We start from the raw sequence: 25,656 nt of genomic DNA, 5'->3' as shown, positions 1-25,656 counted from the left end.
ACCACGTGCCAGATCCTGTCCGTCATCGGACCGGTAAAAACTTGGCTGGGTTGATTGTTGATCTAATCTCTCTCCGCATCGGGGTGTTGGTGAATCACCCAATACCTCACATCCATAATGTCATCCGACAGCAACAACGTTAGCCAAGGGGAAGCGGGATCTTCCTCGCGTACGACGACGACGCATATGAGCAGACCAATGAACGTGAGCCTGAATGGCAACGGAAAGAGTACAACTACCCCCGTTGCCGGCGGATCGGAAGCTTCTCTGAAAAGACCAAAACAACAACTCAGTTGTGCAGGTAAGTCACTCACCAATCCCTCTTCTTTTGCCTTGGAAAGAAGAGGAGCCTGACATGAAACGGTATCGGGTATAGAATGCCGTCGTCTCAAACTCAAGTGCGATAGGGAAGTACCGTGTTCGAATTGCGTGAGGAGACATTGTAAACAATTGTGTCCGAACCGAACCAAGGAGACTCGTCGACCGTAAGCTGTTCCTGCTCCGTCAATTCTGCTTCGTGTGTTGACTTGTACACTTTGTCCATTCTCATAATCCAACGATTCTCCGTTTACTATGGTGTACTCGATGCCTACGTGCTTGACCTCGACCAGTGGCCTTGACGCTAAGGCTGCTGAACAATTACAAAAACGACTCTCTACGCTGGAAGGATTCTTAGCAGACCGCGGTCTCGACATCTCGGATGACACACACGCAGGTACACCACGACATAAAAGGAAACGATCTTCTCCTCACGCTCATTCTCCCTCAGACGATTCTCATTCCCTCGAGAGCGAAGACGATCCCGCTGGTCCTGGTCCTGGTCCCCAACGAGCAAGTTCTCCCCCTTCACCTATCTACGATCCAAGTCCGCGACAAGACAGGGATAGGTCGTCTTCTGGCGCTCATCCACCACCATCAAATACCGGTTTCCAGCAGCACCAGAACCAACAGCAATACCATCATTCTCACTCCCAATCGCAGTCGCACGTACCCCTTGATACCTATTCGTCTAGTCGATCACCCTCGGTACCTTCACGACCACCTCCAATGGCGCAGCTGCCATCTATCCAGTCTTTCACTTCAGCGGCGAGCGGCGGAGGAGGAGGAGGAGGACCCGCTGTAGAGCCGAGTCACGGGACATTGGTGATAGGTCGTTCGGGTAGATCTCGTTATCTGGGACCGAGTGCAGGCACAGAATGGCTCAAGAACGTGAGTGTTCACACCTATAAACAATACGTTTTCGCTGAACTGATCACATTGCGCCTTGATAGCAAGAAGTAGAAGGTATCGAAACTCCTGGCTCAGTTTCTCCATCTCGTCACGCACCTGAGCCGCTACCGCAATCGATCCCACTATCCAAATCCCATTCTCCACTATTCGCTTTCCCTTTCGCAGATCCAGATCTACATCATTCAGAAGACTCCTTACTCGCGCAGCTACCCGCGAAAGAAGATGCCGAGGTATTGGTCGATTCGTATTATCGGTATTTTGCTTGGAAGTGAGTCCCTGTCATTACGCCATACGACAAGGAGCGGTCCGCTAACGATCACTTGACCAGCCATGATATCGCTCCTCGTCCAACATTTCAGCGAGTCTTCGACCAGGTCTACCTAGCTCGAGAAACAGAGAGACCGGAACGTAAAGTACACGCTCAACAAATCGCTTTGGTCTACATGATCTTAGCTCTGGGTACGGTTCAAAATCTCGAACTTCCTCCTCATGACGAATCAGCAGAAGAATACATCGCACTTGGTAAAGCTTGCTTGAGCAAGGGCGATTTCCTAAATCATGGAACTATAGCGGGTGTCCAAGCTCTGGTGAGTCAATCTCGCAGGTGGACGGTGCTGATTGAGGCAGATCACAATGGCGCACTATCACTTGGAAACGGAACAAGGGAGAGACGGAGACGTATCTTGGCCATTGTGGGGTCTAGCTATGAGGATCATAGTCTCGGTGAGTGAACCCAGTACGAACAGAGCTAATGCGACCAGATGGGTTTACACCGTGATGGTGCAAGATGGAACCTTCCCGAGGAAGTTGTCGAAGAGAGACGGTGCGTCCCAATGTGTGTTATGATCGATGAATTATCAGCTGATGTCCTTTGCAACTCGTTCCCAGGCGAGTCTTCTGGGAAGCGCACACCATCGAGGTGTTCCAAGCCAACTGCTTTTCAAGACCAAGCTCGTTAGTCTCCAGATATATCGACACGGCCTTCCCCAGTCCTAGTGCGGCGGAAAGAGCTTCTGGAGTGAAATGTTGGACAACCCTTCAGTACGAGATATGCCAGCTGGCCGCTCAGTAAGTCATACGTGAGGGGTCTTCGCTAACAGTATAGGGTATCGGACGTTGGGATGTCAGTTCATTTCCATTCCTACGATACGGTACAAAAGTTGTTCGATCAATTATGTCAATTCGAACGGGAAGTTCCCTTCGAAATGCGATGTAGAACAGCACTCCTCGCTCTGCCTTCTGTGTATCCAGATCCGGAGATGGCTCGAAGAGAAAGTCCAGAAGTCAGCAGACGGAATCTACATCGCACGCTTCAGCAATTCACCCTCGCCCTGAATATTTCGGAGAACATACTGTTTTTGCAACGACCGTATTTCGTTATGGCGATGCACGATCAACCGATCGATCCAACGAGATCAATGTATGGTCATTCCTACTTGGCGGTGGTGGAGAGGTGTAATGTTCTGATCCAGATTGTGGCTGAATTGTATCGACTTCATCCAACCATTATTGCGAGACAGTGGTTCTTCTGGGTATGTTATTCAATCAGACCTGGGTGACAAGCTGATTTGAAGCTCGCTCGCAGTATCATCTGTTCACCGCTGCTGTATGTCTGGGAACCTTGATCCTCAAGAATCCTCAGAGTGTTCTTGCCACATTCGCCCTTACGCAGATCGACCAGGCCATCAACGTCTTCTCCATCCTGATCAAGCAGAATAATACGCCCTCCATGGTACAAAATCACGATTGGCTCATTCGTCTACGTCAACGAGCCATCAACAAAGTCCATCAAGCACAAGCTGGTGCAGGGGAAGCACGATCTTGGGGATCCGGCGAACAACAGGAAGAGGAGGAAGAAGAGGATCGGGAGTTATTAGGTTGGAGAACGAGATTGATCGAGAGGGGTGCAACGGGCACCAGTGTCGCCGTCAATATACATGGTAGCAATCGAGCACCGGGACAGAATGCTTCGCCAATGTCGTCTAGGGAGACCGGAGGTACGACCGGGATGACACCGACTGTCGATCAAGTATTGCAACAACATTTTGTGCCGCCAACGAGAGGTGGTCAAGGGGCTAGACCAGGGTCAGGACAAGGAGCAGTGGACAACTCAACAGATCTGCTGGTGAGTAGTGATCACTGCCGTTCATCTGCTTAGCCTCGAACGTATCACTGATGTGCGCCACAATGGATTGTAGCTGCACCAATTCTGGGATCCTATGATGATGGCTGACGGAGGGAACCTTGCTGTGAGTACTATCAGCTCGGAGCTCAGACAAAGATCGCTGATCAGTAGATGGGATGGATGCAGTCTGCCAATTGGTGGTCTTGGGACTTCGCGTTACCGGGCGATGACACGACCGCGATGGATTCGTCGCGATCACAACAGCCGCCAGTCTAGGCCATTGCGGTGAACAATGAAGCATCCGATCTGCGTGGTGACAATGCATCCTTCTATCATGCTGGGTTTACGCACTGTAGAGCGTCAAATATCACATTCGTAGTAGGAAGCTACGTAAAACGATCCTCTGGCATTGCAAGGGTCCGCATGCAGAGATCGGCGAAATAGGTTCCAACACAACGGTTTCCGACCAAAGGTCGTGTGCTATCTTCCCTCTTCCGGTGTGAAAAGCAGATTTTCAGCCAGATCACGTAAGGTCTGCATGCCAAGCGAACGGGGAGATGAGGATTTGATTTATTTTCTGCGCTCTTCAGAATGGAGTGATCATCGCTGCAATGGGCAACACGCAATCACCGCTATAAAGCATGCGTACTTGCATCATTATGCAGTCTTTCACTGAGATGGTATTTGATCCGGTGTGGGGTGAAGATTATCGCCAATTGAGTTGTTATCATATCACGCCATAAGCGGGTGGGAACTACCCCATATCTATCTACCCTGACAGAATACATGTGTGATCCGCTGGACTAACGCCTATCATAGCGACATGATGTCAAAAAATCTGGAATAACGATCGTCGGATCTGGAATAAAATAGATATGACGTTGGAAAGCGCAAGCAAGCATGCGATGATATGACAAAATGTATTGTATCTGTACACTCGTGATAGGGTAGGGAGCCGAAGGAGAGTTGGTGACATCAGAGCAGTAGGAGTGGGAGGACGAGGACAAGGACTAGAGCGGACAGAAGATCTTCTGAAGTCCGGTAGTTATTGTTATTGTAACGTAACCCTATTACACACAAAGTTTTCACAACCCAGAAAAATAACAAAGAAATGGGTCGAAGATCGCTCCACCACCAGTAGTGGTCCACCAAGGACCACCTCGACGACCCATCTCACTCACCTCGTCCCTTCGTAAAAGGACGAAAGATATATGGAATAGTTTCGCACCTACTCTTTCTTTGTCGCACCTACTTTTACATTTCTACACCTACTTTTTAGAGTTGTATCTATCTTATCGATAGGTAAAATCAGTTAGTCTATCCAAGATGGTGAGTAGCGTGCTTACTAGTCCAGTAGCATTGTGTTTTGTTGCATCATTGTCGGAATCAAGCTGATCATGATGCTTGTATGCTTGCTTCTGCGTATAGCACGCCGACAGAGTCGTTTATGACCACGACACCGAGACCAAGATCCACTCGGAAAAGACCGATGTCGATCCTTTCACAGCACTAGCCATCGAAGAAGCGGACCACGAGATCAAATATCGAACGCTCAGTTGGCAGAAAGCTGCCTTGTTGTTGTTCGGCGAATATGTCTGTTTGGCCATTCTTGCCTTGGCTTGGAGTTGGAGTGTGTTGGGTTGGGTCTGTGGATTCTTCATCACTTTCGGTTTGGGTATCGTCACTTGGTGTGAGTGTGACCGGTTCTGCTTTTGAGTATGACTGAACTATTGAGCTGACGACTTTGACTGATCCTAGACACAAGTTACGTCCTGTGGGAGTTCTGTATGAGACATCCTGAAGCCCGTGATATTTGTGACATTGCTGCGATCCTCTTCGTAAGTTACAGCTTGTGCGATTCAACGAGGTGCTTCCAGCTAAACTGTTTGATTCAACGCTCAGCCTCGAGTCCCTCGAATCGCATTCGAGCTCACTGGTCTCATGTTGCTCCTCAACAACATCTTCCTCAGTGAGTGGTTGCAGTAATATTGCAAATAAGGAGGTGGACTGACGCTTCTCTTCCTTCTGCAGTCGGTTTCCACGTCTTTACCGGAGCTAAGAGTGCGTATAAACGTTGCTATTCGGTTATTGTCGGACATGAGCTGATTCATTTGCTTCGTTCAGTTTTCAACACCCTCAGTGACAGCTCTGTCTGCACCGTCGTTTTCCAGGCCGTCACCGCTATCATCGGTAGTACGTATTTGTCATCCTTAGGTGTATAAATACCGCCACTGACCCCAATCTTCTCTCCCATAGTCATCGTCTCTTTGCCCCGAACACTCAACCACGTCTCCTTGATGTCCATCGTCTCTGCCATCGCCATGGCGATTGCTATCATCCTCTCGTTGGTGTACGCTGGTATCCAGGACGCTCCGTTGTACGGTTACGGAGGTAACTACCCTACCCTTGGTCCGGTCACCACTTCGGTCGGTCTCCCTGGTGGCGGTCCCGGTTTCGTCGCTGGTCTTAACGCTGTTCTCAAGTGAGTTGACATGTGAAGCCCAAACGGATATGTCCATAGGGTTCAATCCTGACAATTCCGTCCCACTACAGCATCACTTTCCTTTGGATTGGACAGATTCTTGTGAGTTCATATATTAGATTCAGTGACAATTGTACAGTTGCTGACAGTTCCGTTACCTGTGCTTAGTACCCATCTTTCATCGCCGAGATGAAGCGACCTCAAGACTTCCCCAAGGCTCTCGCTTGTCTAACCGTCTCCGAACTCATCCTTTTCTCCGTGACCGCCGCCGTCGGATACTACTACAATGGACAATACTCCACTGCTCCCATTATCGGTTCGCTCTCTGAACCTTGGGCCAAGAAGTCTGCTTTCGCTTTCGTCCTCGTCCCCACCGTTATCATCGGTGCGATTTACGCCAACGTCGCTGCCAAGTTCATTTTCAAGCGTATCCTTGGAAACACGAGGCATGCTCACTCGCACAGTGTCGTTGGATGGGGTACATGGATCGCGATCATCGTCTTCATCTGGGCAATCGGTTTCGTCCTCGGAAAGTGAGTCTGATCTCTCCTTCCACCTAACCACAATCATTTCGGCGATGGTATGACTGACAAATGTGTTTGTCATTCCTTCTTTTCAGTGTTATCCCTTCTATGGGTGATTTCCTTGGTATCATGTCATCTGCGTTCGACTCGTTCTTCGGATTCATCTTCTGGGCCGTTGCATACTACCATCTCAACAAGGGCCGACTATGGTCCGGACCAAAGATGATTACATACTCGATTCTCAACATCATCATCTTCATCCTTGGATTGTTCATGCTCGGTCCTGGTCTTTATACCAGTGTCGACGCTATCGTTGCCGACTAGTGAGTGATTAACATTTCTGATTATGATTTGAAACGCTGACGCAACCGACACTACTGTAATAGCTCCGGTACTATCAGAACAGCATTCACTTGCGCTTCAAATGCCTTGTAAACGGTTTTACGGAACAAGGCTTTCAGTTTAGAAAGGATGGGATTTACTTTTAATACAATACAATACTCGAGTTCGGCTAGATCGGCCAGCATAGTTGTTATACCATAATGCAACCTGTGTTTTCATTAGCGCAGAGATGGGTATCTGGAGTTCGAGGCGATGGTTACCACACCCCCGGCGATTTGCGTCTTCATCTGATGCGTGTCGTACTGCGGACGCAATAATACAAGACTTGCATGCGGTTCTATCCTTCTTACCGAGTGTCTGACTGAATTTGTCAGGCCAAACGCCATGCAATGCAGTAAGTAATTCAGATATTTTGATGTCGAGCTCCTAGCCACACTGGACGATCCACTTATCAAGAAAATGTAAAACCCAATTCCTCTATATACTTCGGTCGAGAGCCGATCCACAACAAGCTTGATCAGTGATTCATGGCAACGACAGGCATGAACATGACGATAATGTGGTTCATCAGATCTACAATAATGCAAAACTATTCAAGTCACTACAAAGACGTCCCCATATTCTCAACACAACAATATCACTCCCCCATATTAACACCCCAATCACTCATCCCCCACCGCGTCGCTTGAACAGTGCTGTTCGATCGTAGCTTAAGAGCTGGAGAAGAGCATTCGGTAGATTCGAATGTACAATGGCGCCTTTGCCCTCTCTGCCTTGTAGGCTCTCATGTCCTCGACTGTCAACCAGGATTTTCTACCAGTATCCAAATCGATCTCATGAGCCCTCTTAGGCCAAGTCCTCTTCCACGCGAATCCAATGATCCAGAAGATCAACATGATGGGCAAAGCGAGATAGGCGAGGAAGAACGATTCGATTCTCTCGTTCGAGGTAAGAGGTGGGTCTTCGGGCGATTCGATCGGGAAGATGGCGATGTAGAATTGAGCGATAAGGACGATAACGACGAGGAGACAACCGAGAGCGGAACCGTAAGTCCCACCGAGAGCTCGGAAGGGAAGTTCTTCAACTGAATGTCCCTGGACTTTCCAAGCTCGACGGAATCGAAGATGGGTGACACAGATGGCTCCCCATGTGAAGAGGGTAGAAAGACCAGATAGCGCGAGAAGCCAATCGAAGACTTGAGAACCGACGTCGGCGACATTGACATAAGCGATAGGACCAAACACAAGGATCGCCACGACAGACCACAGAGGTCGACCTGCCTTGTCGACGTATGTGAAGATTTTGGGTGCGTATCCCGTCTCAGCAAGGGCGGTGAGGGTACGCGAACCAGCATAAACACAAGAGAGACCGATCGACAAGACTGAGATACAGATGGTGATGTTGATGAGATGGTTGATACCGGGGATATGAGCCTTGTCCATGAGGATGACGAAGGGGGAGATATCGGCTCCGGAACCATCAAAGAGACGTGGATCGTTGTATGGAACGGCGAGACCGACGATAGTGAGCGAAGTGATGAAGATCATGGTGATTCGCCAGAAAGTGTTCTTGACAGCTGAGGGCATCGTCTCCCTAGGGTTAGGGGTCTCTGTGGCGGCGAGACCGACAAGTTCGGTACCGGAGAACGAGAAAGCGGCAGTGACGAACACGGCACAAACTCCCTTGAAACCGTTGGCGAAAGCTCCTGGGTCTTTCCAGTATCGACCACCGACGTATTCTCCGTACTCTCCAGAAGCGGGACCGCCTCCGCAAATGCAGACGATACCGATGAAAATGAATAGGACGACGACAAAGAGCTTGAGGCAGGACGACCAGAACTCCTCTTCGGCGTAACCGAGGGTACCAAAGACGGAAGCGATGAGGATGACCAGCATGAAGATCGTCACCCAGGCAGCGACAGGCACAGCGTCTGTCCAATAGGCAACGGTACTAGCAGCAACAGTCTGTGACGAGTTAGTATGTCTCCCTCTACTCGAGAAGCAAGTCGGGCGAGCTCACAATTTCAAGAGGAAGGACGACGGCCCACTGGAGAACGTAGTTCCAGCCGAGGGCGAAGGCGAAACTTTGGTCAAGCATACGAGACGCCAAAGTATAGAATCCTCCACTGACGGGATACAGAATAGCCATTTCACCCAACGCTTGAGTGACCTACGTTGGTGGAGATTCAGCTTCGATCGGACAATGATTTGCAGGTGCAGACAGTATTGTTTCTGACGACACTCACATTAATCAACATGACACCAATGATGATCCAAGCGATGAGAATACCAGCCGGTCCACCCTTGGTGAGAGCGGAACCGGAACCGACGAAAAGACCTGTACCGATTGAACCTCCGACAGCGATCATCTGGAGATGTCGGGGTTTCATCTTTTGCTGCAAAAGGGGATTGTCATGGCCGACAAGTTCGGGTGCTTGACCGTGAACCACCAAACCTCTGGTTGAAAAAGGAGTGTCAGCGCACGCGCTTGGCGAGTAAGGCAGGAGGAGTGAATGATGGTATTGAGTGCATGGCTAGGTGCATGGCTAGGTGCACGGACACAGTGCACGGACACAGTGCGCAGACTCACCCGGTAGAACCTGGAGCACGCTTGAATGACTCGGCATTGACACCCAATCTTGTGAAGATGCTCTCCTTGGAGGGATCATAGTACTCGCTCGAATTGTCGCCTAGCTGCTTCGCGGTGACACCAGGATGCACGGAGACCAAGGTCTCATCGTGACCGCTACCTGCAAAACCGCTCTCCACCTTCTTTTCGTTGTTGTCGTACATACTGTGTTACCGCTCCTTGGTGAGGGGAAGAGGTTTGAGTATGGATTCTTCTGATCGTATGACCGGTTCAGAATCGGGCAATAGCCTATATATGTGAGTACATGACAGTCTGTAAGTGGCTCGTTTACTTATCGAAGTTGTACATGTGGAGCCATCGTGTGCCAAGCGAAACCTTTTCTTGCGTTATCAAAGGTATGTGGGGTGGTGATTGACTGAGGCGAGGCAGGGCGACACTGACGCGGGGAGAGGGGAGAGACAAACTGTAATCATCATTTTCGCTTCGCCAAGCATACTTGTTTGCATTCATGGATTCTCATTCGTCAAGCTAACAGCGTATGATAAGCATCAATCAAGGACATGATCATTTACGGTGTAAGCAGAGGGGGAGAAGGTGAAACGAAGGGAAAAAACGAATGATTTTCTCTGGTTGAAACCCAAATAACACAATGCCAAGACAATGCACGACTACCGTTTAGATAACGTTGATGATGGTAATGACGGCATCAACGGACGGAACCTCATATCATCGCTTCGCCTCCTTCCCCCTCACCCCAAGATGCGGCGATACCGCTTTGGGCGCCTCTTCTTAGTCGTCATAATGCATCCTGACTTTTCGGGGACGCTTACATGCCGTTGTTATTCATTATTATTGTTGTATTGAAATCCGCTCGCACATACTTCTGGTACGCAAGTTCATCGAGCGGTATGTCGCATCCTCCTCATCCTCATCGCAAAGTGGTTCGGGGATGACATCTTTCCCTTCGAAATGATCCGGTTGTCTACTTTCTACTTGAGACTGCAATGGATGTAGCGAACATCAGCAAGTCCTGCAATCATGTGGTCCGGCAATCTCCTACCCGTGCGGTGAAGACAATTCATCCCATTTCGTCTCTGCAGCAGGTCTTGGCCAAGAGAGATTAACAAAGCCAAGACAAGGGGTTGTCACGCGGGGATGTGACTCACTCCGTATCTGATCAACCCACCTAGACCTGGTATCGTTGCTTGCCTTGACCGGTGTCAGACCGTTATGTCATACCGGTCTTGATTCCGTCTGTGAGGACGAGACAAATGCTTGGGGACGGGCTTTGTAAGACTTATGCGTGAAATAGATTAGGATGCTACCTTCTATAGTTTGAGAAAGCCACATCATCTGCAACTTCGTCCTTGACCTCTTCATCCTTTTCTGCAGGATCTGGCTGTTTAGACATGGGATCGGCTCTAGACCAGCCAAGCTTAACTTGTCTATACATAGACCAACTATAGCCGAATCCCTTCAAGACGCGGCAGCACTACTCGCACTGACTACATTGCGAGCTCCTTTGGGAGACTGAACATGGGCCTCGAGCGAGATACGTCGATGTCGACCCCCAGTAGTACTTACTCCTCTCTGCGTCTTACCTTTTTCTGCTCACCTACAGTAACCCCTCTCTCTTTCCCATGATCGGTTATGCGGCATGGTAATGAGCCGAAGTAATAGGCCTGCGGATCTCAAGAACGAGAAAGTACTCGAGTACGAGTACTGTATCAACGATACATACGATTCGGTTATCTCGCCGTCTGTCTCCGTGTTACCCTGTGTGGGAATTGTGATCAAACGCCATTCGGGATTCATGCATGTATCACTCACTCACTCACTGATAACAACATCTGGATTGCATAGCCTCAGCCTGGGAAAACGGCGTTCGGCGTTGACGACGCGGCTAATCAAATCAACGACGACAGTCACCACCATCGCCGCAATGCCCATCCTACAGTTTCGCATCGTCAACCATCATGTTGCTTACATTCATCTTTTTCTTTCGCATGCATTGAATTGTTTTGAGCAAATCTAGCTACTTGGAATGCCTGAAGTACCAAAACCTCGTGAGTGATGGGAACTCTCCGGCCCGCGCATCCGACCTATGCTGACCAGTACTTTTGTTCATGATGATCAGGTCCACTTGCCAGGTGAGCAAGCTCAATGATCCGCGGACCGTGATAGCATTCAAAGCTGACGAACACCCACACCAGGGGAGACGCCTGTCAAGGATGCAAGACTCGAAAAGTTGTATGTCCACCCTCTCATTCGATTAATCTCCACATCAACGACCAAGCTGACATTTGTCTCCTTCACAGAGATGTCCCGCGGAAAAGCCGTCGTGTTCGAGATGTGCAAAAAGAAACCGAACATGCATCTACCTCACTTCGCCCACGTCCTTTTCTGACTCGGGAACATCGTCACGTCAACATTCACCTCAGAAAACATTCACCTCGCATCAGTGTACTTCTGATGGTACGAAGAACAGCCGCCCAGGCTATACGAGTTTTGTGTCCCGCGACTCGATCTCATCCATTGAGCTGGTTCCTTCTCGTCTGCCGTCACCTGTGAAACGAGCCTCTTTGCCGATATTCGATGCAACATGGACAGGTCAATATCACAATGTGGTCGGGATTGTTCCTTCCCTAGCGGGGAATGATCAGCCCGTGCCCTCCCATTGGGAAAAGGTCGACATGTCCTCACTGTTGGGCCAGACGAAAGTACTGGGTATCGATGATGGCGAGTTGACGGAAGCTGAGAGGGATCACTTGTGCGTCGAGATGGGTACATGGTTCAGACGACAATCACTGACCACTTTACGGGTATCACAGACTCCTACTGTACTTCACCAATCAGCGTATCTTTGGTCTCGATATGCACATCGCGACCTTTTATAACAAATTACAATCGCGAGACCCAGCAGTCAGACCTCACCCATGTCTGCTTAACGCAATGGTAGGTCCCACAACGGATCTTGCTTGCTATCGGGTTGACAGTTCTGTACCACTTGCAGTATCTCGTGTCTTGTCAAGCATCGCCTGTTGAATCACTCAGGCGAAGAGAGAGCCTTTTCTTGAAGCGAGCTAAAGAGGGAATGGATCAAGCAATCGGAAAGGATCAGAGGATGTTTGACGCCATGCGAGCGGGGACTGTGCTCTGCGCTTGGTTACACGGAGCTGAGAGACACCCGGAGGTGGGTTTCATTTCCAACCAGCTCTCTCGACTTGACCGTCCCCGCTGACTTGATCTTGCAGGGTTGGGCGATGATGGGACAAACCAGAAAGTGTGTAAGATTACTTATGCTCTGAGCTAACGTTCCTTTAGCATTGCTGTTGCTTGCGGACTCCATCGTATACATAGCTCAGACGAGATCGATGTTAGACCGAGTGCCCGAGAGTTGAGACGAGGGCCCGGGCTACATCTCCCAGCTTCAGAGACGTATGTGGAGCTGGCGGACCGAATCTATGCGTTGTGAGTTCTCATCTTCACCTCTTGCATTAGGATATAGGAAGTAGTTGAGCTGACCTAGTATTGACCCAGCTGGGCGCTATTCATGCTTGACCGTTGCGCAGCTATCTCGTTCGATTGGCCAGCAGGTTTCGATGTTAACCATATAACCACCCCGCTTCCACGTCCGTGGTCGGAATACGAATCTGTATGTCCTTCGACCCAACTGTAAATGTCTGTTGATGAAGGAGACAATACTGATGATTCAGGTGCAGGCCGACCCACACTTAGGCACTTGTGATGAGCGACTGGCCTCGATCTGTGATGCCGAGCCTCCGACTCAGACTTGTGAAATTGAACACCGAACAGACCTGTGAATTGCACTCGGAAGACTTGTTTTCGAATATACAATGGACCACACTGACTCATTGATAACCACAGTGGGCATATCGTCAAAGCACTGGAGTTGATGCTTCGGGCATCACAACGACCCCCTCCCAATGAGCAGCTACTCATTGCGGAGGCACTGAGGAGGTTTATTGGCTCACTGCCGGAAGCCATGAAGCAGACTGTCCAGTCCATGGACGGAAAGAGAATTGTTGAAGCTGGCACAGCTGCCCTTGTGAGTCTCTCCAGGCGTGTATGTGAGCTGACTTGGCTAGCAATTCATCACTCTTGGTACCGAGATGCTCCTCTATTCAATTGATGCGGACACGCGACCGGATCCTCGTGCACTGGAGGTGACCCGTCGGATTCTAGGTGTATTGCATCTGCTCCAAGACGCGGTGAGTGTCGCAGGCGAATAGCCTATTATTATGTACTGACGTTTTGGCGCACATTGTCATTGTCGTAGAACGTGGGCGACGTGAATGTCTTCGTCATCATGTAGGCCATGGACACGCTATGGTGTGTATGGAATTACTGACACTAGCCGCAGTATCTGGACACGAACTGCTCAACTCATGATCTGGGAGAGCAAACGTCTTGAAGCGGAAGGAGATATAATTGGTGAGCCAATGCCCTGGTGGGCGCCGTGCCACGTCATATCAGAAACTGACATCCTTTTCGATCTAGCCGCTGCCTCGTATGTGCGAGATGTTCACATCGTAACCGACTTCATGTCTCGCCTAGGTCACATCAGTCTTGCGTGAGTCAACTTCCGAAGCCTCAATCTGACAGAGGTGCTGATTGAACCGCACCCGGTTACGTTTGTAGCGGTGAAGCGCTCAAGGAGATTGAGAACTGGTGGAAGACGGACGAAGTCGAATTCCAACGTGAAAATGACAATGCTCGCAAGAAACAAAGCTCTGCAAAATAGAATGCTCAGGATGAGTCAATGAATGTGTTATGCCTGTTGTTTACTGTCGTGATGGTTGCGATGGAAGCAGCAGCATCTGAATGACATATCGTATTTGACGTTTCTTTCTGTTCTGGCAAATCTAACTTATTTATGATAGGATCTAGCGGATAAGCCAAACTTGACTCCACTCAGCGGTCTGTTTGATTATCTTTTGCACGACTCGTCGCAAATAGTATCTCAGTACTAGCGCCCACCGAAGGCGAGACTAGGATGCAAGAACGCGTAAAGATATACGAACAGGAACTGATTGGAGCAGATTGACCAGTGACGACATCAGCATGCCGTTCTTACAGGACACGTTGACGTGTCGGCTCACCATCAGTAGCGCATCCATGCCAATGAACAGAGGCTCGTTGGTTGCGACGGGACCTGACCATCCTTTGAGCAATTCGATCGATCGATAAACAGATCTGAGCGGCGTAACGTTACATACAGCGGTCTGTCAGCAATGACACGAGTCGCCCAAAAAGTTTTCGTACGATGAGTACTGAACTTACCTGATGACGATGAGAAGGGTGCCAATGGAGATCAACGCCAACATGAGCTTAACCTTCTTCTCCGAGATCTGATATTGCGTCCTAGCACCATTTCCATGGCCGTGGCCACGGACAGTCTGCGGCTCTTGTACACTTTCGACATTGGGGATCAATCTACTGCCGGATTTGGGATACCCCTCGTTGGAGAACGAATCCATACGGAAGGTATTGATGGTCTCATAGGGGTTGTGCGCCGAGGTATGAGAAGTTCGGGTCTCAACGATAGAACTTTGTTTTCGTGAGCGACGAGAGAAATGTTTGGTCCAAGCGAACGGGTTGTATTGCCTTTTAGCGGGAAGACCGTGATCTCTTCGGTAGATCCACTCGCAAAGGACAAGTATGAAAATGGCAGTGACGACGACTACAGCGAGAGTAAATCAGCTCACTTTCGCAAAAGCTGATACGGCCCCGCCTTTTCCACTCACGCTGCAAGATGACACCGCCCGTCATGATATATCCGCCATTGTTGGAGCCTTCCTGGTCAGAGGCGGTACCGGCAATTCCACCGCCCCCAGCTTGAACCAACAAGCATACAAAATCGGCACAGATGAAAAAGACAGAAAACGACTGCGGGTGAAGAGAGACGTAAGAGGGTCTGAGGAACGACGAGTCAGCTTTCTCACAAGGGTAGAAGGGGAATCTCATACGTACCCAGTGTTGGTGATGAGTCTGCCCAGTAACACATAATTGGCGGCCGAGAAGAATGTTGGAGCGATAACGAGACAAACGATCCTGCGTGTGTTCTTCGTTCTCAGCGCCGCACATATTGTAATCCTTTCTTTCTCAATGAGAAGGGAGAGTATCGTAGCCCAAACTCACTGTGTTATGAAACCGCCGAACTCAGCGGTCCAAATGCCACCCTCGTTGATATCCCAAGCCCAAGTCTTGATGCTCCACAGTCTGCCGCCCCACTGTGTGGCGCCAATTGTGATGCGCAATCGTCAGCTTCATGGGACTTTCTCTTTCGTGACTAGGGTTGAAAGGCTACTCACACCAACAGTTTCAACTGTACAGCACAACATAGCATCGCAATACCGTCTAGTCAGCTGGAGTGCTCCAAAGCTATGTCAATTGCACTCACGTGCAGCGCCTGCAGCCAGAGTTGGCAAGGTCCACCAGCATTTTCGCCAAATCCCAAGGACAAGATGGGCAACTACGTGATTCCACCGATCAGCGGTTTATATGGTTGTGATTACCCACAAAGATCTTTCGGGTGACTCACCAAAGCCTAGCGCGTAAAGAGCGATGAAGCTGTAGTGAAAAGAAGACGATGAGCATACAATAAGACCCGTCCACGATAGGCACGATTGCGAGGCAGCTCACGCGTAGGCGGCTGCATGATTGGGCTCATAACCGTAGTTTTGGTACGTGACCTGTCCGGTGAAGAGGTTGACAGAACCATTCACGGTATTACATTGGACAGGGGTGGTGATTCCAGTCTCATAGTCGGTGAGTACACCTATAGCGCGCATTAAACCAAGATCGCCGTCAACGGACCGTCCGAAGGAAAAGCAGGTAGACACTTACAGTTCATGATGAGTTCTGTGCGTAGATTCAGAGTGCTGAGATGGTTGTTGAGTACAAGTGATGATTCTGCGCCGTTCAACTCCTGTGGTGAGTACAGATAGAGATCAGTAGGTCGGCTGAAGCAAGACTTTATATGTATCTCATGCCGTTCTCGCCGAGGCGGTGCCACCGTTTGTCAGCATTCACCATTTACGTCTAGTACAGGGTAAACCGTTGTAAAATGTCATCAACGTCCAAGTGTAGTCCAGTGTCTGACACAGATCGTCAGTACCATACAGCTGGTACAGTATGGTACAGTGAGTACTGTAGACGGACGGTCCGGCGGTGAAAGGCATAATGTGAATTTGGACAGTGACCAAGATTCGGGAACGAGGCCTGGGCAGACAAGGCACCATCGGTCGGTAGATCCATTGTCGTTCCCTTTGGACCAGACAAAGTCATGGTAGTTACAAGATTTGTAAAGCAGTCTGATCTTGCACAGCATGCACAGCAGTCGTCCAGTGACTGTATCCTGACCATTCCCCGTACCTACTTTCACCCGTCCGTCAACGCCATGTTTCGGAGTGGTGACCAGTGATTGCTTCAATTCTAGGGGGGAAACGCCACCGACTCATGGTTTCAGATCAGCTTCGCTGTGCTCTGGAATGTCAATCATAGCTGGACGTGGTGGTTTCGGTAAACTCCAGATAGCTTGTCACACTATCTAATCGAGGCGGAGAAACCGATATCGATTTTTACCGAGATAATTCACCCTAGGAAAGGCGAGATGGTACAAGTAGACGCTGCATTGTATATGTATATGATTCGCGTCATCTGCGAGCGGTATCCTACTATCAGCTAGGATGGATTTACATTCCTTTGGCTCGAGGTCATTCTAGAGAGCAGGATATCAATCGGAATCTGGATGAGATTCAATCTTACAGATCGGCGGAATCGGTAAATAATTTCGATATGGGACCGTTCCAATGAACACTGCACACAACACGCCATGACAAATACCATCCCTGCCGATCTTTCGAGTCCTAGGATGCTCCAGTCGCTAATCGCGTGATATAACCTCCCGAACGAAACGAGCTCCGTCAGGGCTCCGTCTTCCTCTCTCGTTCGTGAGAGTGAAGTCGAGACAGCTTAAAGACGTTTTCGGTCACCGACGAGATTCCTGTAATCCTGTGGCGTTCTCGGTGACCGAGCGATCTTAGTGACCGGCACAGGTCACGCAGCTAAGCCGTCCATTGGACCTTCTACGATGTAACCATGCTTGCTTTTGTCCGGTCCAGAGCTATTTACCTCATGTATGCATCAGAAACAGGGTGCAGTCAATGGTTGCATTAATCAGCCGCTGTGCAGTGATGCTTATTATTTGCTTTCATCAAAGCTATGTCCTTGGATACCAATTGGTGTTCAGATCGGTTCATGATGTAGCGTTCAGAGCCTGTTCTGGGTGAATCAATGCTAATGAGGTAAAAGTCACTCAGGCAGATAGATACTGACTTAGGGGTGCTGTGTAGAACAGGCTAATCCATACGTATCGCTTTTATCTTCAGACGCAGGTATAGCTAGTTGTCGAGCATGACACGATCAGAACATCGTCTAGCACTGCTTCACGTCAGACTCAATATGTACAGATGCATTGAGTCATCCATGCTCGGACTGACCAGAGGATTTCAGCTTGACACCCTTCCGCCCTTCGAGTCATACTCATAGAAACCTTTGCCAACCTTCCTCCCTACCCAGCCTGCATCCACCATCCGACTCAACAATCCCGACGGTCGATATTTGCTGTCCCCTGTCTCATTGTGCAACACCTTCTGTATACTGAGACATGTATCGAGACCTATCAGGTCGGCCAATGCCAGGGGACCCATAGGATGGGCCATACCCAGCCGGAAGGTAGTATCGATATCGTCTGCCGTCGCGACACCCTACATCGATACAAGGAATCAGGTCAGTGCAGTATCTGCGGTATCGTATCTTTGGGACAAACCTTTTCAAGCACCATGATGGCTTCGTTTATCATAGGCATGAGAATAGCATTCGCGATGAATCCCGGCGAATCAGTCGATGTCGTGACCTCTAAGAGCACGGTTCAGATCAGCTTGCGAAGCATATTGAAAGGCAATAGGGACTCTGTTCACCTTTTTTACATGCTCGTCCAAATGCTTTCGCTCGGTCTATTGTATCTTGTGATGTTTGCAATGCAGGTATGATCTCGACTAGTTTCCTACCAGCCGTTCCTTCCTGTCAGCAAATGATTGTCCGACCTCGATATTTGACCACGATGCTGCTTACATTTGAGGAACAGGATTGAAGTAATGGATTCTATCAGGGGGCTCATCAACTAACTGCTAATTCGGTAGCTTGGGGCAAAGCTAGGACTCACCCAATAACCCTCTCGGAACTGGCTTTGCTCCCAGCACCCGCAGCTGCAGCCAGCTTTGTCAAGCTGATCGAGCTTGTGTTGCTACCCAATATCGTAGTTGGCGGTAGTAGTCCACCTAGTCGCTTGAACAGCCCGAGTTTGAGATCTGGTATTTCCGGTATGGCCTTGAAGCGATGTACCGTATCATTAGCCTTCAGTTCTCTTTACGTTTGTAGGTTGAAATATGACCAGAAGACTCACCTCTATGACCACATCAACATCATCTTTGATAGTCTCTCCAGAACTACCCGATCCATCCCCTACTACGCTCCTCACTCTACTCAACGCCGCTTCCATCTCATCCTGCGTCATTCGCGATTTGCTGACATCTTTCGATAGTAGGGATTTGTACTTCTCCATGGCAGATGACAATACCGATGAAGAGGGATCATGGATGGTGACGTTGACTCGGGCATGGACGGCTGATACATAGCTGGGGAAAGGCCAATCAGTCGCCATCAGCAAGCGGGCTTGAGCATCATACGCGAGAGTGAAAGCGGGGATGGGACTGACGCTATGCCCAGGCCCATCTGTCCCGCTCCGATGACAGCTGCTTTCTTGATAGGAGCTAGGGATGACATTGTGTAGCTTGTTTACGATCATGATAGAAGAGACAACTGGCTTAGTTGACCCCAAATACGGTCTGATGCAAGGGGACAAGAGGACACGCCGGCAAAAGTCAGCCGGCAACGTTAAGCGGCGAGATAGGCACTCCAGATACGGGCCATTTATGCAGCACCCTGAATAGGCTCGCGAAATGCATGTCTCGGTCAATTCCCTTCACCGTCAACAACAGAACGAAATGTCTGTACATCTTTGGAGTCTTTCTAGTTTTGTTCTTGTCTCCCATCAACTAGACACGATCATGGCAGCGACCAGCAGGACCGGAGGGAGATAGTGCAGAGTGACCATCTCAGAGGCCTGCTGTACGAGCTATATACGACATTATAATGACAAGCAACCACGACTATATCCCGTTGGCGACTTCGCCCGTTAGTCCTACCCACGACGGCGGCGAGGCACAGAGAGAAAACGAGGTTTATCGGTACGTCCATCTACAATCGTCTTTGGAGGGTATGGCATACGCATCATCTGACCGACTTGTCCATTCAGATCACGCGGACGATTCTCGACGCTTTCGCCCTTTCTGACTTCACGACCTAAAACTGTATACAGCTTAATTGCCGCTTTCACCCTTCTCATCCTTCTTGGCCTGCGACCTGGTTCTCCACCATCCCCCTCCACAGCGGTTCCGATAGTAGCTGGCGATAACCCATATTTCACGACTGGAAAGATATGGGATCACAATGACGAGATTGCAGCTCGGCTTGACCGATGTGCTTCTCTCGGATTACTCCGAAATACCTCGAACCCATTATCACCAGAGGAACAGCTATCCCAGGAAGAAGAGGATGAATTGATCGCTCAAGGCTGTGGGACGAATCAGACAACCATCATCATACTAAGCTCTCTATGGGCTTCCGAGGCATTCTCAGGCACTTCGACAGCTGGTGAGACGATCTACGCTCAAAGTGTCATTTCGACATTGAACGCGTTGGGTTACGCATACGTGTTTGCGAATCTAGGATGGTGGAATCCCGATATGAGAAAAACTGTGGAGCTGTGGAAGAGACATAGGAATAACGTGAGATTGGTACTTGCCGATCCGGATCAGTTGGAAGTTTGTTGGAAAAGGAAAGAACAGGAATGTCTGAAGACGGAAGAGAACCCAGATGGGATAGAAGCGTGGAGGATCTTGAGCTTCTGGTATTGGGACGAGTGAGTGCATTTCTTCGTTTCAGTCCGTTCACTGTCTAACTTTCGACTTTCTGTAGTCCTGGAAACCCCCTTGGACCGAAATTCACATTATCCCCTTCCCCTCGTAACGACAACCACTTCTTGTCCTACTCTATCGAGCCGACATGCCGACGTCTTCCGTATCTGCCACAATCACAACGTTCCAAACCACCTCAGGCATATCTTCTCGCCAAACAGATTCACTATCTCGACGATACACCTGCGTTTTCCTGGACTCTCCCAGCGTTAATCGATTTACAACGGGAATTTAAGATCAAAGTAGTTGGCGGAATGACAGATGATGACGAGGTGACAGCTAAAGCTGTCCAGAAGATTGGGTTAACGAATCTGGGGAAATTGGGCAAGATTGATTTCTACACTCAATTGGCGCAGAGTTCCGTTTTGATCGGAGTGGGAAGACCGAGGATCAGTCCGAGTCCTTGGGACGCGTTGTGTATGGGTGTCCCGGTGAGTAAAACAGTAGGCTAATATCAGACATCGATGCTGACGAGTAAGCATTAGTTCATCAATCCCATCTTGAAATGGGATGAGGAAGATCCTTCCAATCGAACTAAATGGCATGCTCAACAATGGCACATGACAGATTTGAACCCGTGAGTATAATCATGTCGTTGGCTTTTCAGGCAATTTCGCTCATCACTTGTACCTCGCAGACCATACGTCTACTCTGTCCCAGCACATGACCTCGTAGCCCTCCGTCAAGCAGTTCACGATGCGCTCGAGAATCCTATCGAGAGTTATATCCCAGACTACATGAAGTTCGATTACGTGGTCGGGAGGATGGCAGAAGTTGTGGACCGAGATTGGAAGAGCGTGGGCGCGGAACTGCTAGAGGAGAGGAAGAAGAGTGGAGAGGGGGAGGTGAGTGATCAGGCGTATGGAATTCGTGATGGCGCTGATTCAGAGTGCAGCTGTTTGTACTCTAAACGGAGTCCACATTGGCAGAGATAAAATCAGTACCTTAGAAACACACCAATCCATCTGGGCTGAAACATAATCGTTTACCTTGGCTTGGTCAACCACGACGAATTACCGTTACGACAGGCACAAAAACGTCACCATATCGTTGATGGGCAGATTTGAGACTTGCTCATGTCAGCGACATCTTCTGGTGCATCCCATTTTTGGGCGACGTGGAGGAGATCTCGCGGCTTGTCAGATTGTGACGCATAGAAATAGATTTACAATTGGGTCAATCGGCTTATCTTGTAGTACCAATTTTCAGACACTGTTATGCATAATGACACTTGTCAATATTGTCTCTCCGTCTCCCTATGCGGCTGTTGATGCAAAGACGCATCCGGCCATGCGAGTGCGGAGTTTACGTAATTGTCTGGCTTCGCTACACGTCACCGTTGTTGGTGAGCACTGCTTGTCGCAGATTGCCGACATTTAGCCAGCATGCCACTCCATTCATCATCCTTCCATCCCCTCACATATATTAACATCGTTACCAGTCAACAATCGTCTGGAAAACTGTGTCAGGTTTGATCTTGACCGACGTGGAGCTGTAGCAGCATCATCATCTATCACTAGCACGAAGACACCAAGTTCCGAGCCACGCCACCCATGTTCGAATTCCTTCTGACCCTCGTTGTCGCCGCTGCGATCATGATCCTCCTCATGGCCTTTGGGGTGGCTTTCACCATGCCTTTCCACGGAGCATTGGTGAGATTGAGGGCGAATTATAATCCTCATGCGGTTGGACTGGATGCGCAAACCAGGTGAGTAAATAGGTGTTGGGTGGCGTGATTCTACCAAATGACCCGTCACCGGGTATTCATGAACAATAAATGCTGATCTGGGTCTGCTGCTTAGGGTTGGACCAACATTACATACTCTTATCGGAACGCTGAAACGTACAAAACGACTTGAGGGATACTGGGGCTTATGGAAAGGTGAGCGACAAGATGCTTCATCGCTCGATGCAGATCAATGAGCTGATATCTTCGCGTCGTAGGAACCTTCCCCGCACTCGTGTACACCACGCTGGTCTCCATCGCATCCATCATCTTCGTCGGAGGATCAGCTTCGCGAGGTCCCAAGAACACGTATAGTGTTCCAGAAGCAGGCGGGATTCGGTGAGCAGCTTCACCATCTTGTGTGATGTGCGCAAGCGCAGTACTGACTGTCCTGAACGCTGCGCAGTATGGGGCTGTTCACTATCGTCCTCACGATCATTGCCCTTCCCATGACTGTTATCATCAACCGGTATGTCTCTGCGAAGCGATAAGGAATGATTGTGTATTTTTGGGAGACATTATTGACCATGACGACTTGTCCAGATCCATCATCACCCCTTACAAGTTACCGAACAACCCGTCCACCTCTCTCCGAATCCTTCTCTCCCCTCACGAGCTCTCTCGACCATATATGCTCTATCTCACTCCTGGTCTTCTCGCCACTACTTTCATCCATTCCATCTGCGTCACACTCATCGCTCGAACTATGCGAGTATTCTTCCTCGGAGCAGCTTTGGCCGACGAAGTTTCCGACGATATCTCACCTTGGAGGTGGATGTTATTCATCGTCTGGCAAGCTCTCGCTACGTTATGGCTCACCCCTCTGGAGGTTGTCGGAACGAGATTATCCGTTCAAGCCAACACGGGTGGTATCGTCCCATCGGAAGAGGAAGGTCCTCCCGAAGGTGTACAATTCTGCGGTACGGACGAGGATGTCATTGGATTGAGACCGACAACGGAACCGTATCTCGGTATGGTGGATTGTGGGCGAAAGATCATTGAGGAGGAAGGATGGCAGAGTCTCTATAGAGGGTTCTGGTTCACGATGTTGGGGAATGTGTTTGGAGCGTTTGCATAAATCAGATCTGTACGAGCGGGTTGGTAGGAAACAAGGAGTCGAAGAACACTGCATGCATGACGTGGAATGAAAGGCATCAGAAGTGAGAGAACGTCTGGTTGTTTAAATGAGGGACACTACAAAGAGCAAGTCACGTCGAGCTGGACGGTCATTAGCGGGCGGGGCAGGTGTATAGCGAGATTGTGTGAGAGCTGCAGTATGTGTGAAGTTGATCATGGATCCGGTATGTTGCAATCAAAAATCTCGTTCTGACAAACACAGCGCTGTATCAATCGAGTTGGCTGCTACTGGGATCAGCTCCCTGTCATATAATCGCTCATGCATACCATTCGCTCGCCCTTTGCATGGTCGCGGCAACTGATTGAATCCCATTTATTGATACGCGGAGTTTTGATCCGAGTTGTGCCGGACCGACGTTAGCCGGAGGAGCTCCCTCCAATCTGAGCGCATCGCACAATCACCTCGGCGGTGGGTTTATATCAGCAAAATATTGTATCCAATCTATCTCAACTCTAGACTCTACGTTCTACGTGCATCGTCCAGCGAATCCACCACCTCTTGTCTGCTATCTCCGACAGCACTTCACCTCCCACCACCTTAATCTCAAGAAGACCTCCTTCTCAAGTATCCACCCACCCACTCTCCTCTGTCCAACATGTCCACGACCCAATCTCACCGAGTGATGTTGATAACCGGTGCATCAGCCGGTATCGGCCGTGCAACATCTATCCACCTCTCTCAAATCTTCCCTTCCTCCACACATCCCGAACCGCTCGTGTTGGTCCTCGTCGGGCGAAGACAGGCCGAGTTGGAAGCGACTGGTAAAGAATGTAAAGAGGGTACGATAATTGAGATTGCCACGGGGGATGCTGCGAAAGAGGAGGATGTGGAGAAGATCGCGAATATGGTGAAGGAGAAATACGGTAGATTGGATTTGGTCTTCAATGTGAGTGGAGTGATTCATTCGTCCTTGTTTTTCGAGCATCAGAGAGATCAGGTTCGCGAGTCAAAGATTAGGGATGTTGGCAGATGAGTGTGTTGCAGGTCAGAGGCTTCATGAGGTCAGGGGAGGGGAGATCATATCCCCTTGTAGAGCTATAGCAGTCATGGGTAAGGGGATGTTTACGGAAAGGAAGCGATGTCCATGGTCGTCTGAGGACGAGTGGACAGATCCTGTGCAGGTCTCAATTCACGTGGATTTGTGACGCTGACCATGATACCTGTAACTGTTTGCAGAACGCAGGGATCAACGAAAAGTCACCTGGAGAGTTTGAAGATCAAGATATGACTGTGTTCCGTAAAGTCCTCGACATCAACATCATGTCTGCGGTTCTGGTGAGTGACAGTTCTGCCTCTCATCCATGACCCCTTCATCCCAATTTGATCTGAATGGACGTATATACCTTGAGCTTCCGCTCTACCACTCGTTCCATCTCGATGCTCCATTGTCACGGTTTCACGAGGCTGTGACTTCTTTACTGATTGTTACTCGTCACCCTCGCAGTTAACCAAAGCCGCTTTCAACATCATGAAGGCGCAAGAACCTCAAGGTGGTAGGATCATCAATAACGGTAGTATATCGGCGACCGCTCCACGACCTAGTGAGTGACATCTGATTCCTCAATCAGAGATCGACCTTGCAACTACGCTGCATATGAGGGTGTACCGCAGCAGGACTCGCGATGCTTCCAGTGGCCAGCTGATAGGAGTGTCCCTGCTATACATACCATGCTGATTGCTATCGACTTATAGACAACACCGCCTATACAATATCCAAGCATGCTGTGCACGGTCTTACTCGATCCACCTCCCTCGACGGAAGAAAATACCACATCACAGCCACCCAACTGGATATCGGGAACGCCTCGACATCGATGGGGAATCACGTCCAAGCTGGTAGTATCCAAGCTGACGGAAGTAAGAAAGTGGAACCTACCATGCACGTTGATAATGTTGCCAGGACGGTTGGGTTCGTTGCGGGTCTTGATAAGGATGCGGATATCTTGAGCTTGGAAATCATGTGAGTGCGAACGTGTCTTCGAACGCAGAAGAGGCGACTCTGGGTTGGGGAGTAGTAGGATCAAGCATAAAGCTGTCTTCAGCTGCTGACGTTCCGTTTGATACTCCAGCGCCTCGGGCATGCCATATGTCGGTAGGGGTTAGTCGGATATATTTACGGTGGTGAAGATAATTATTGTTGGCGATGGGCATCATACAAAACTTCATTGTATGCATACTTTATCTTGGTTGCTGAGCAGCATGTTCGGCGGAGATCTATCTATGCATGCGCTTCTGAGTTTGAACATCCTGTGCGAAATGTTCATGCATGCAGCTTCTCAGTTGATGAACGCAGAGTCAACATGCAGCCGAATTGCCATAAACGTTACCGTTTGTACCTTTGTGCCGAAAGTGCCACGCTTGCGTAGCTCGGTTTCCA

At 49.5% G+C, this 25,656-nt stretch overlaps 9 protein-coding genes across 9 annotated transcripts; 6 read left to right on the top strand and 3 right to left on the bottom strand.

Annotated features, from left to right (window-relative positions):
• Nucleotides 1-117: 117 nt before the first annotated feature.
• On the top strand, nucleotides 118-3,631 carry CI109_106336 (uncharacterized protein; the record flags this gene model as incomplete). The annotated part of the gene is made up of 11 exons (XM_065967827.1): nucleotides 118-301; nucleotides 377-485; nucleotides 612-1,209; nucleotides 1,272-1,498; nucleotides 1,559-1,817; nucleotides 1,992-2,053; nucleotides 2,119-2,298; nucleotides 2,447-2,762; nucleotides 2,816-3,355; nucleotides 3,429-3,479; nucleotides 3,542-3,631. 11 exons carry the CDS (start codon nucleotides 118-120, stop codon nucleotides 3,629-3,631), a joined length of 2,616 nt encoding a protein of 871 aa, XP_065823899.1.
• Nucleotides 3,632-4,681: 1,050 nt separating this feature from the next.
• On the top strand, nucleotides 4,682-6,796 carry CI109_106335 (uncharacterized protein; the record flags this gene model as incomplete). Its single annotated transcript, XM_032008207.1, has 11 exons — nucleotides 4,682-4,684; nucleotides 4,784-5,045; nucleotides 5,114-5,193; nucleotides 5,258-5,324; nucleotides 5,387-5,416; nucleotides 5,480-5,548; nucleotides 5,612-5,837; nucleotides 5,909-5,939; nucleotides 6,006-6,370; nucleotides 6,457-6,684; nucleotides 6,748-6,796. The coding sequence occupies 11 exons, from the start codon at nucleotides 4,682-4,684 to the stop codon at nucleotides 6,794-6,796; spliced, it is 1,410 nt and encodes a 469-aa protein (XP_031857528.1).
• A 617-nt stretch (nucleotides 6,797-7,413) lies between these two features.
• CI109_106334 (uncharacterized protein) lies at nucleotides 7,414-9,495 on the bottom strand (the record flags this gene model as incomplete). The annotated part of the gene is made up of 4 exons (XM_032008206.1): nucleotides 7,414-8,667; nucleotides 8,723-8,872; nucleotides 8,949-9,159; nucleotides 9,293-9,495. The coding sequence occupies 4 exons, from the start codon at nucleotides 9,493-9,495 to the stop codon at nucleotides 7,414-7,416; spliced, it is 1,818 nt and encodes a 605-aa protein (XP_031857527.1).
• A 1,841-nt stretch (nucleotides 9,496-11,336) lies between these two features.
• Nucleotides 11,337-14,057, top strand: CI109_106333 (uncharacterized protein; the record flags this gene model as incomplete). The annotated part of the gene is made up of 16 exons (XM_065967826.1): nucleotides 11,337-11,358; nucleotides 11,430-11,442; nucleotides 11,506-11,542; nucleotides 11,611-12,062; nucleotides 12,124-12,247; nucleotides 12,306-12,485; nucleotides 12,547-12,575; nucleotides 12,617-12,763; nucleotides 12,833-12,947; nucleotides 13,015-13,112; nucleotides 13,181-13,361; nucleotides 13,426-13,524; nucleotides 13,593-13,624; nucleotides 13,677-13,747; nucleotides 13,814-13,886; nucleotides 13,955-14,057. 16 exons carry the CDS (start codon nucleotides 11,337-11,339, stop codon nucleotides 14,055-14,057), a joined length of 1,776 nt encoding a protein of 591 aa, XP_065823898.1.
• Nucleotides 14,058-14,282: 225 nt separating this feature from the next.
• Nucleotides 14,283-16,351, bottom strand: CI109_106332 (uncharacterized protein; the record flags this gene model as incomplete). The annotated part of the gene is made up of 12 exons (XM_065967825.1): nucleotides 14,283-14,342; nucleotides 14,416-14,509; nucleotides 14,597-14,996; nucleotides 15,061-15,230; nucleotides 15,287-15,367; nucleotides 15,455-15,546; nucleotides 15,628-15,641; nucleotides 15,717-15,788; nucleotides 15,858-15,886; nucleotides 15,959-16,094; nucleotides 16,163-16,244; nucleotides 16,349-16,351. 12 exons carry the CDS (start codon nucleotides 16,349-16,351, stop codon nucleotides 14,283-14,285), a joined length of 1,233 nt encoding a protein of 410 aa, XP_065823897.1.
• A 1,475-nt stretch (nucleotides 16,352-17,826) lies between these two features.
• On the bottom strand, nucleotides 17,827-19,162 carry CI109_106331 (uncharacterized protein; the record flags this gene model as incomplete). Its single annotated transcript, XM_065967824.1, has 7 exons — nucleotides 17,827-18,084; nucleotides 18,147-18,235; nucleotides 18,298-18,383; nucleotides 18,452-18,481; nucleotides 18,543-18,706; nucleotides 18,783-19,014; nucleotides 19,095-19,162. 7 exons carry the CDS (start codon nucleotides 19,160-19,162, stop codon nucleotides 17,827-17,829), a joined length of 927 nt encoding a protein of 308 aa, XP_065823896.1.
• Nucleotides 19,163-19,531: 369 nt separating this feature from the next.
• Nucleotides 19,532-21,325, top strand: CI109_106330 (uncharacterized protein; the record flags this gene model as incomplete). Its single annotated transcript, XM_032008203.1, has 6 exons — nucleotides 19,532-19,626; nucleotides 19,695-20,360; nucleotides 20,417-20,846; nucleotides 20,901-20,992; nucleotides 21,053-21,260; nucleotides 21,311-21,325. The coding sequence occupies 6 exons, from the start codon at nucleotides 19,532-19,534 to the stop codon at nucleotides 21,323-21,325; spliced, it is 1,506 nt and encodes a 501-aa protein (XP_031857524.1).
• Nucleotides 21,326-21,968: 643 nt separating this feature from the next.
• Nucleotides 21,969-23,219, top strand: CI109_106329 (uncharacterized protein; the record flags this gene model as incomplete). Its single annotated transcript, XM_032008202.1, has 5 exons — nucleotides 21,969-22,123; nucleotides 22,218-22,297; nucleotides 22,360-22,480; nucleotides 22,548-22,610; nucleotides 22,685-23,219. 5 exons carry the CDS (start codon nucleotides 21,969-21,971, stop codon nucleotides 23,217-23,219), a joined length of 954 nt encoding a protein of 317 aa, XP_031857523.1.
• A 655-nt stretch (nucleotides 23,220-23,874) lies between these two features.
• Nucleotides 23,875-25,382, top strand: CI109_106328 (uncharacterized protein; the record flags this gene model as incomplete). Its single annotated transcript, XM_032008201.1, has 5 exons — nucleotides 23,875-24,165; nucleotides 24,456-24,554; nucleotides 24,724-24,820; nucleotides 24,972-25,239; nucleotides 25,349-25,382. 5 exons carry the CDS (start codon nucleotides 23,875-23,877, stop codon nucleotides 25,380-25,382), a joined length of 789 nt encoding a protein of 262 aa, XP_031857522.1.
• Nucleotides 25,383-25,656: the final 274 nt, after the last annotated feature.

Source organism: Kwoniella shandongensis, chromosome 12, assembly GCF_008629635.2.
Source record: "Kwoniella shandongensis chromosome 12, complete sequence".
Lineage (NCBI taxonomy): Eukaryota > Fungi > Basidiomycota > Tremellomycetes > Tremellales > Cryptococcaceae > Kwoniella > Kwoniella shandongensis.
Note: the sequence above shows the minus strand (reverse complement) of the source record. Positions and strands in the feature narration are given on the sequence as shown.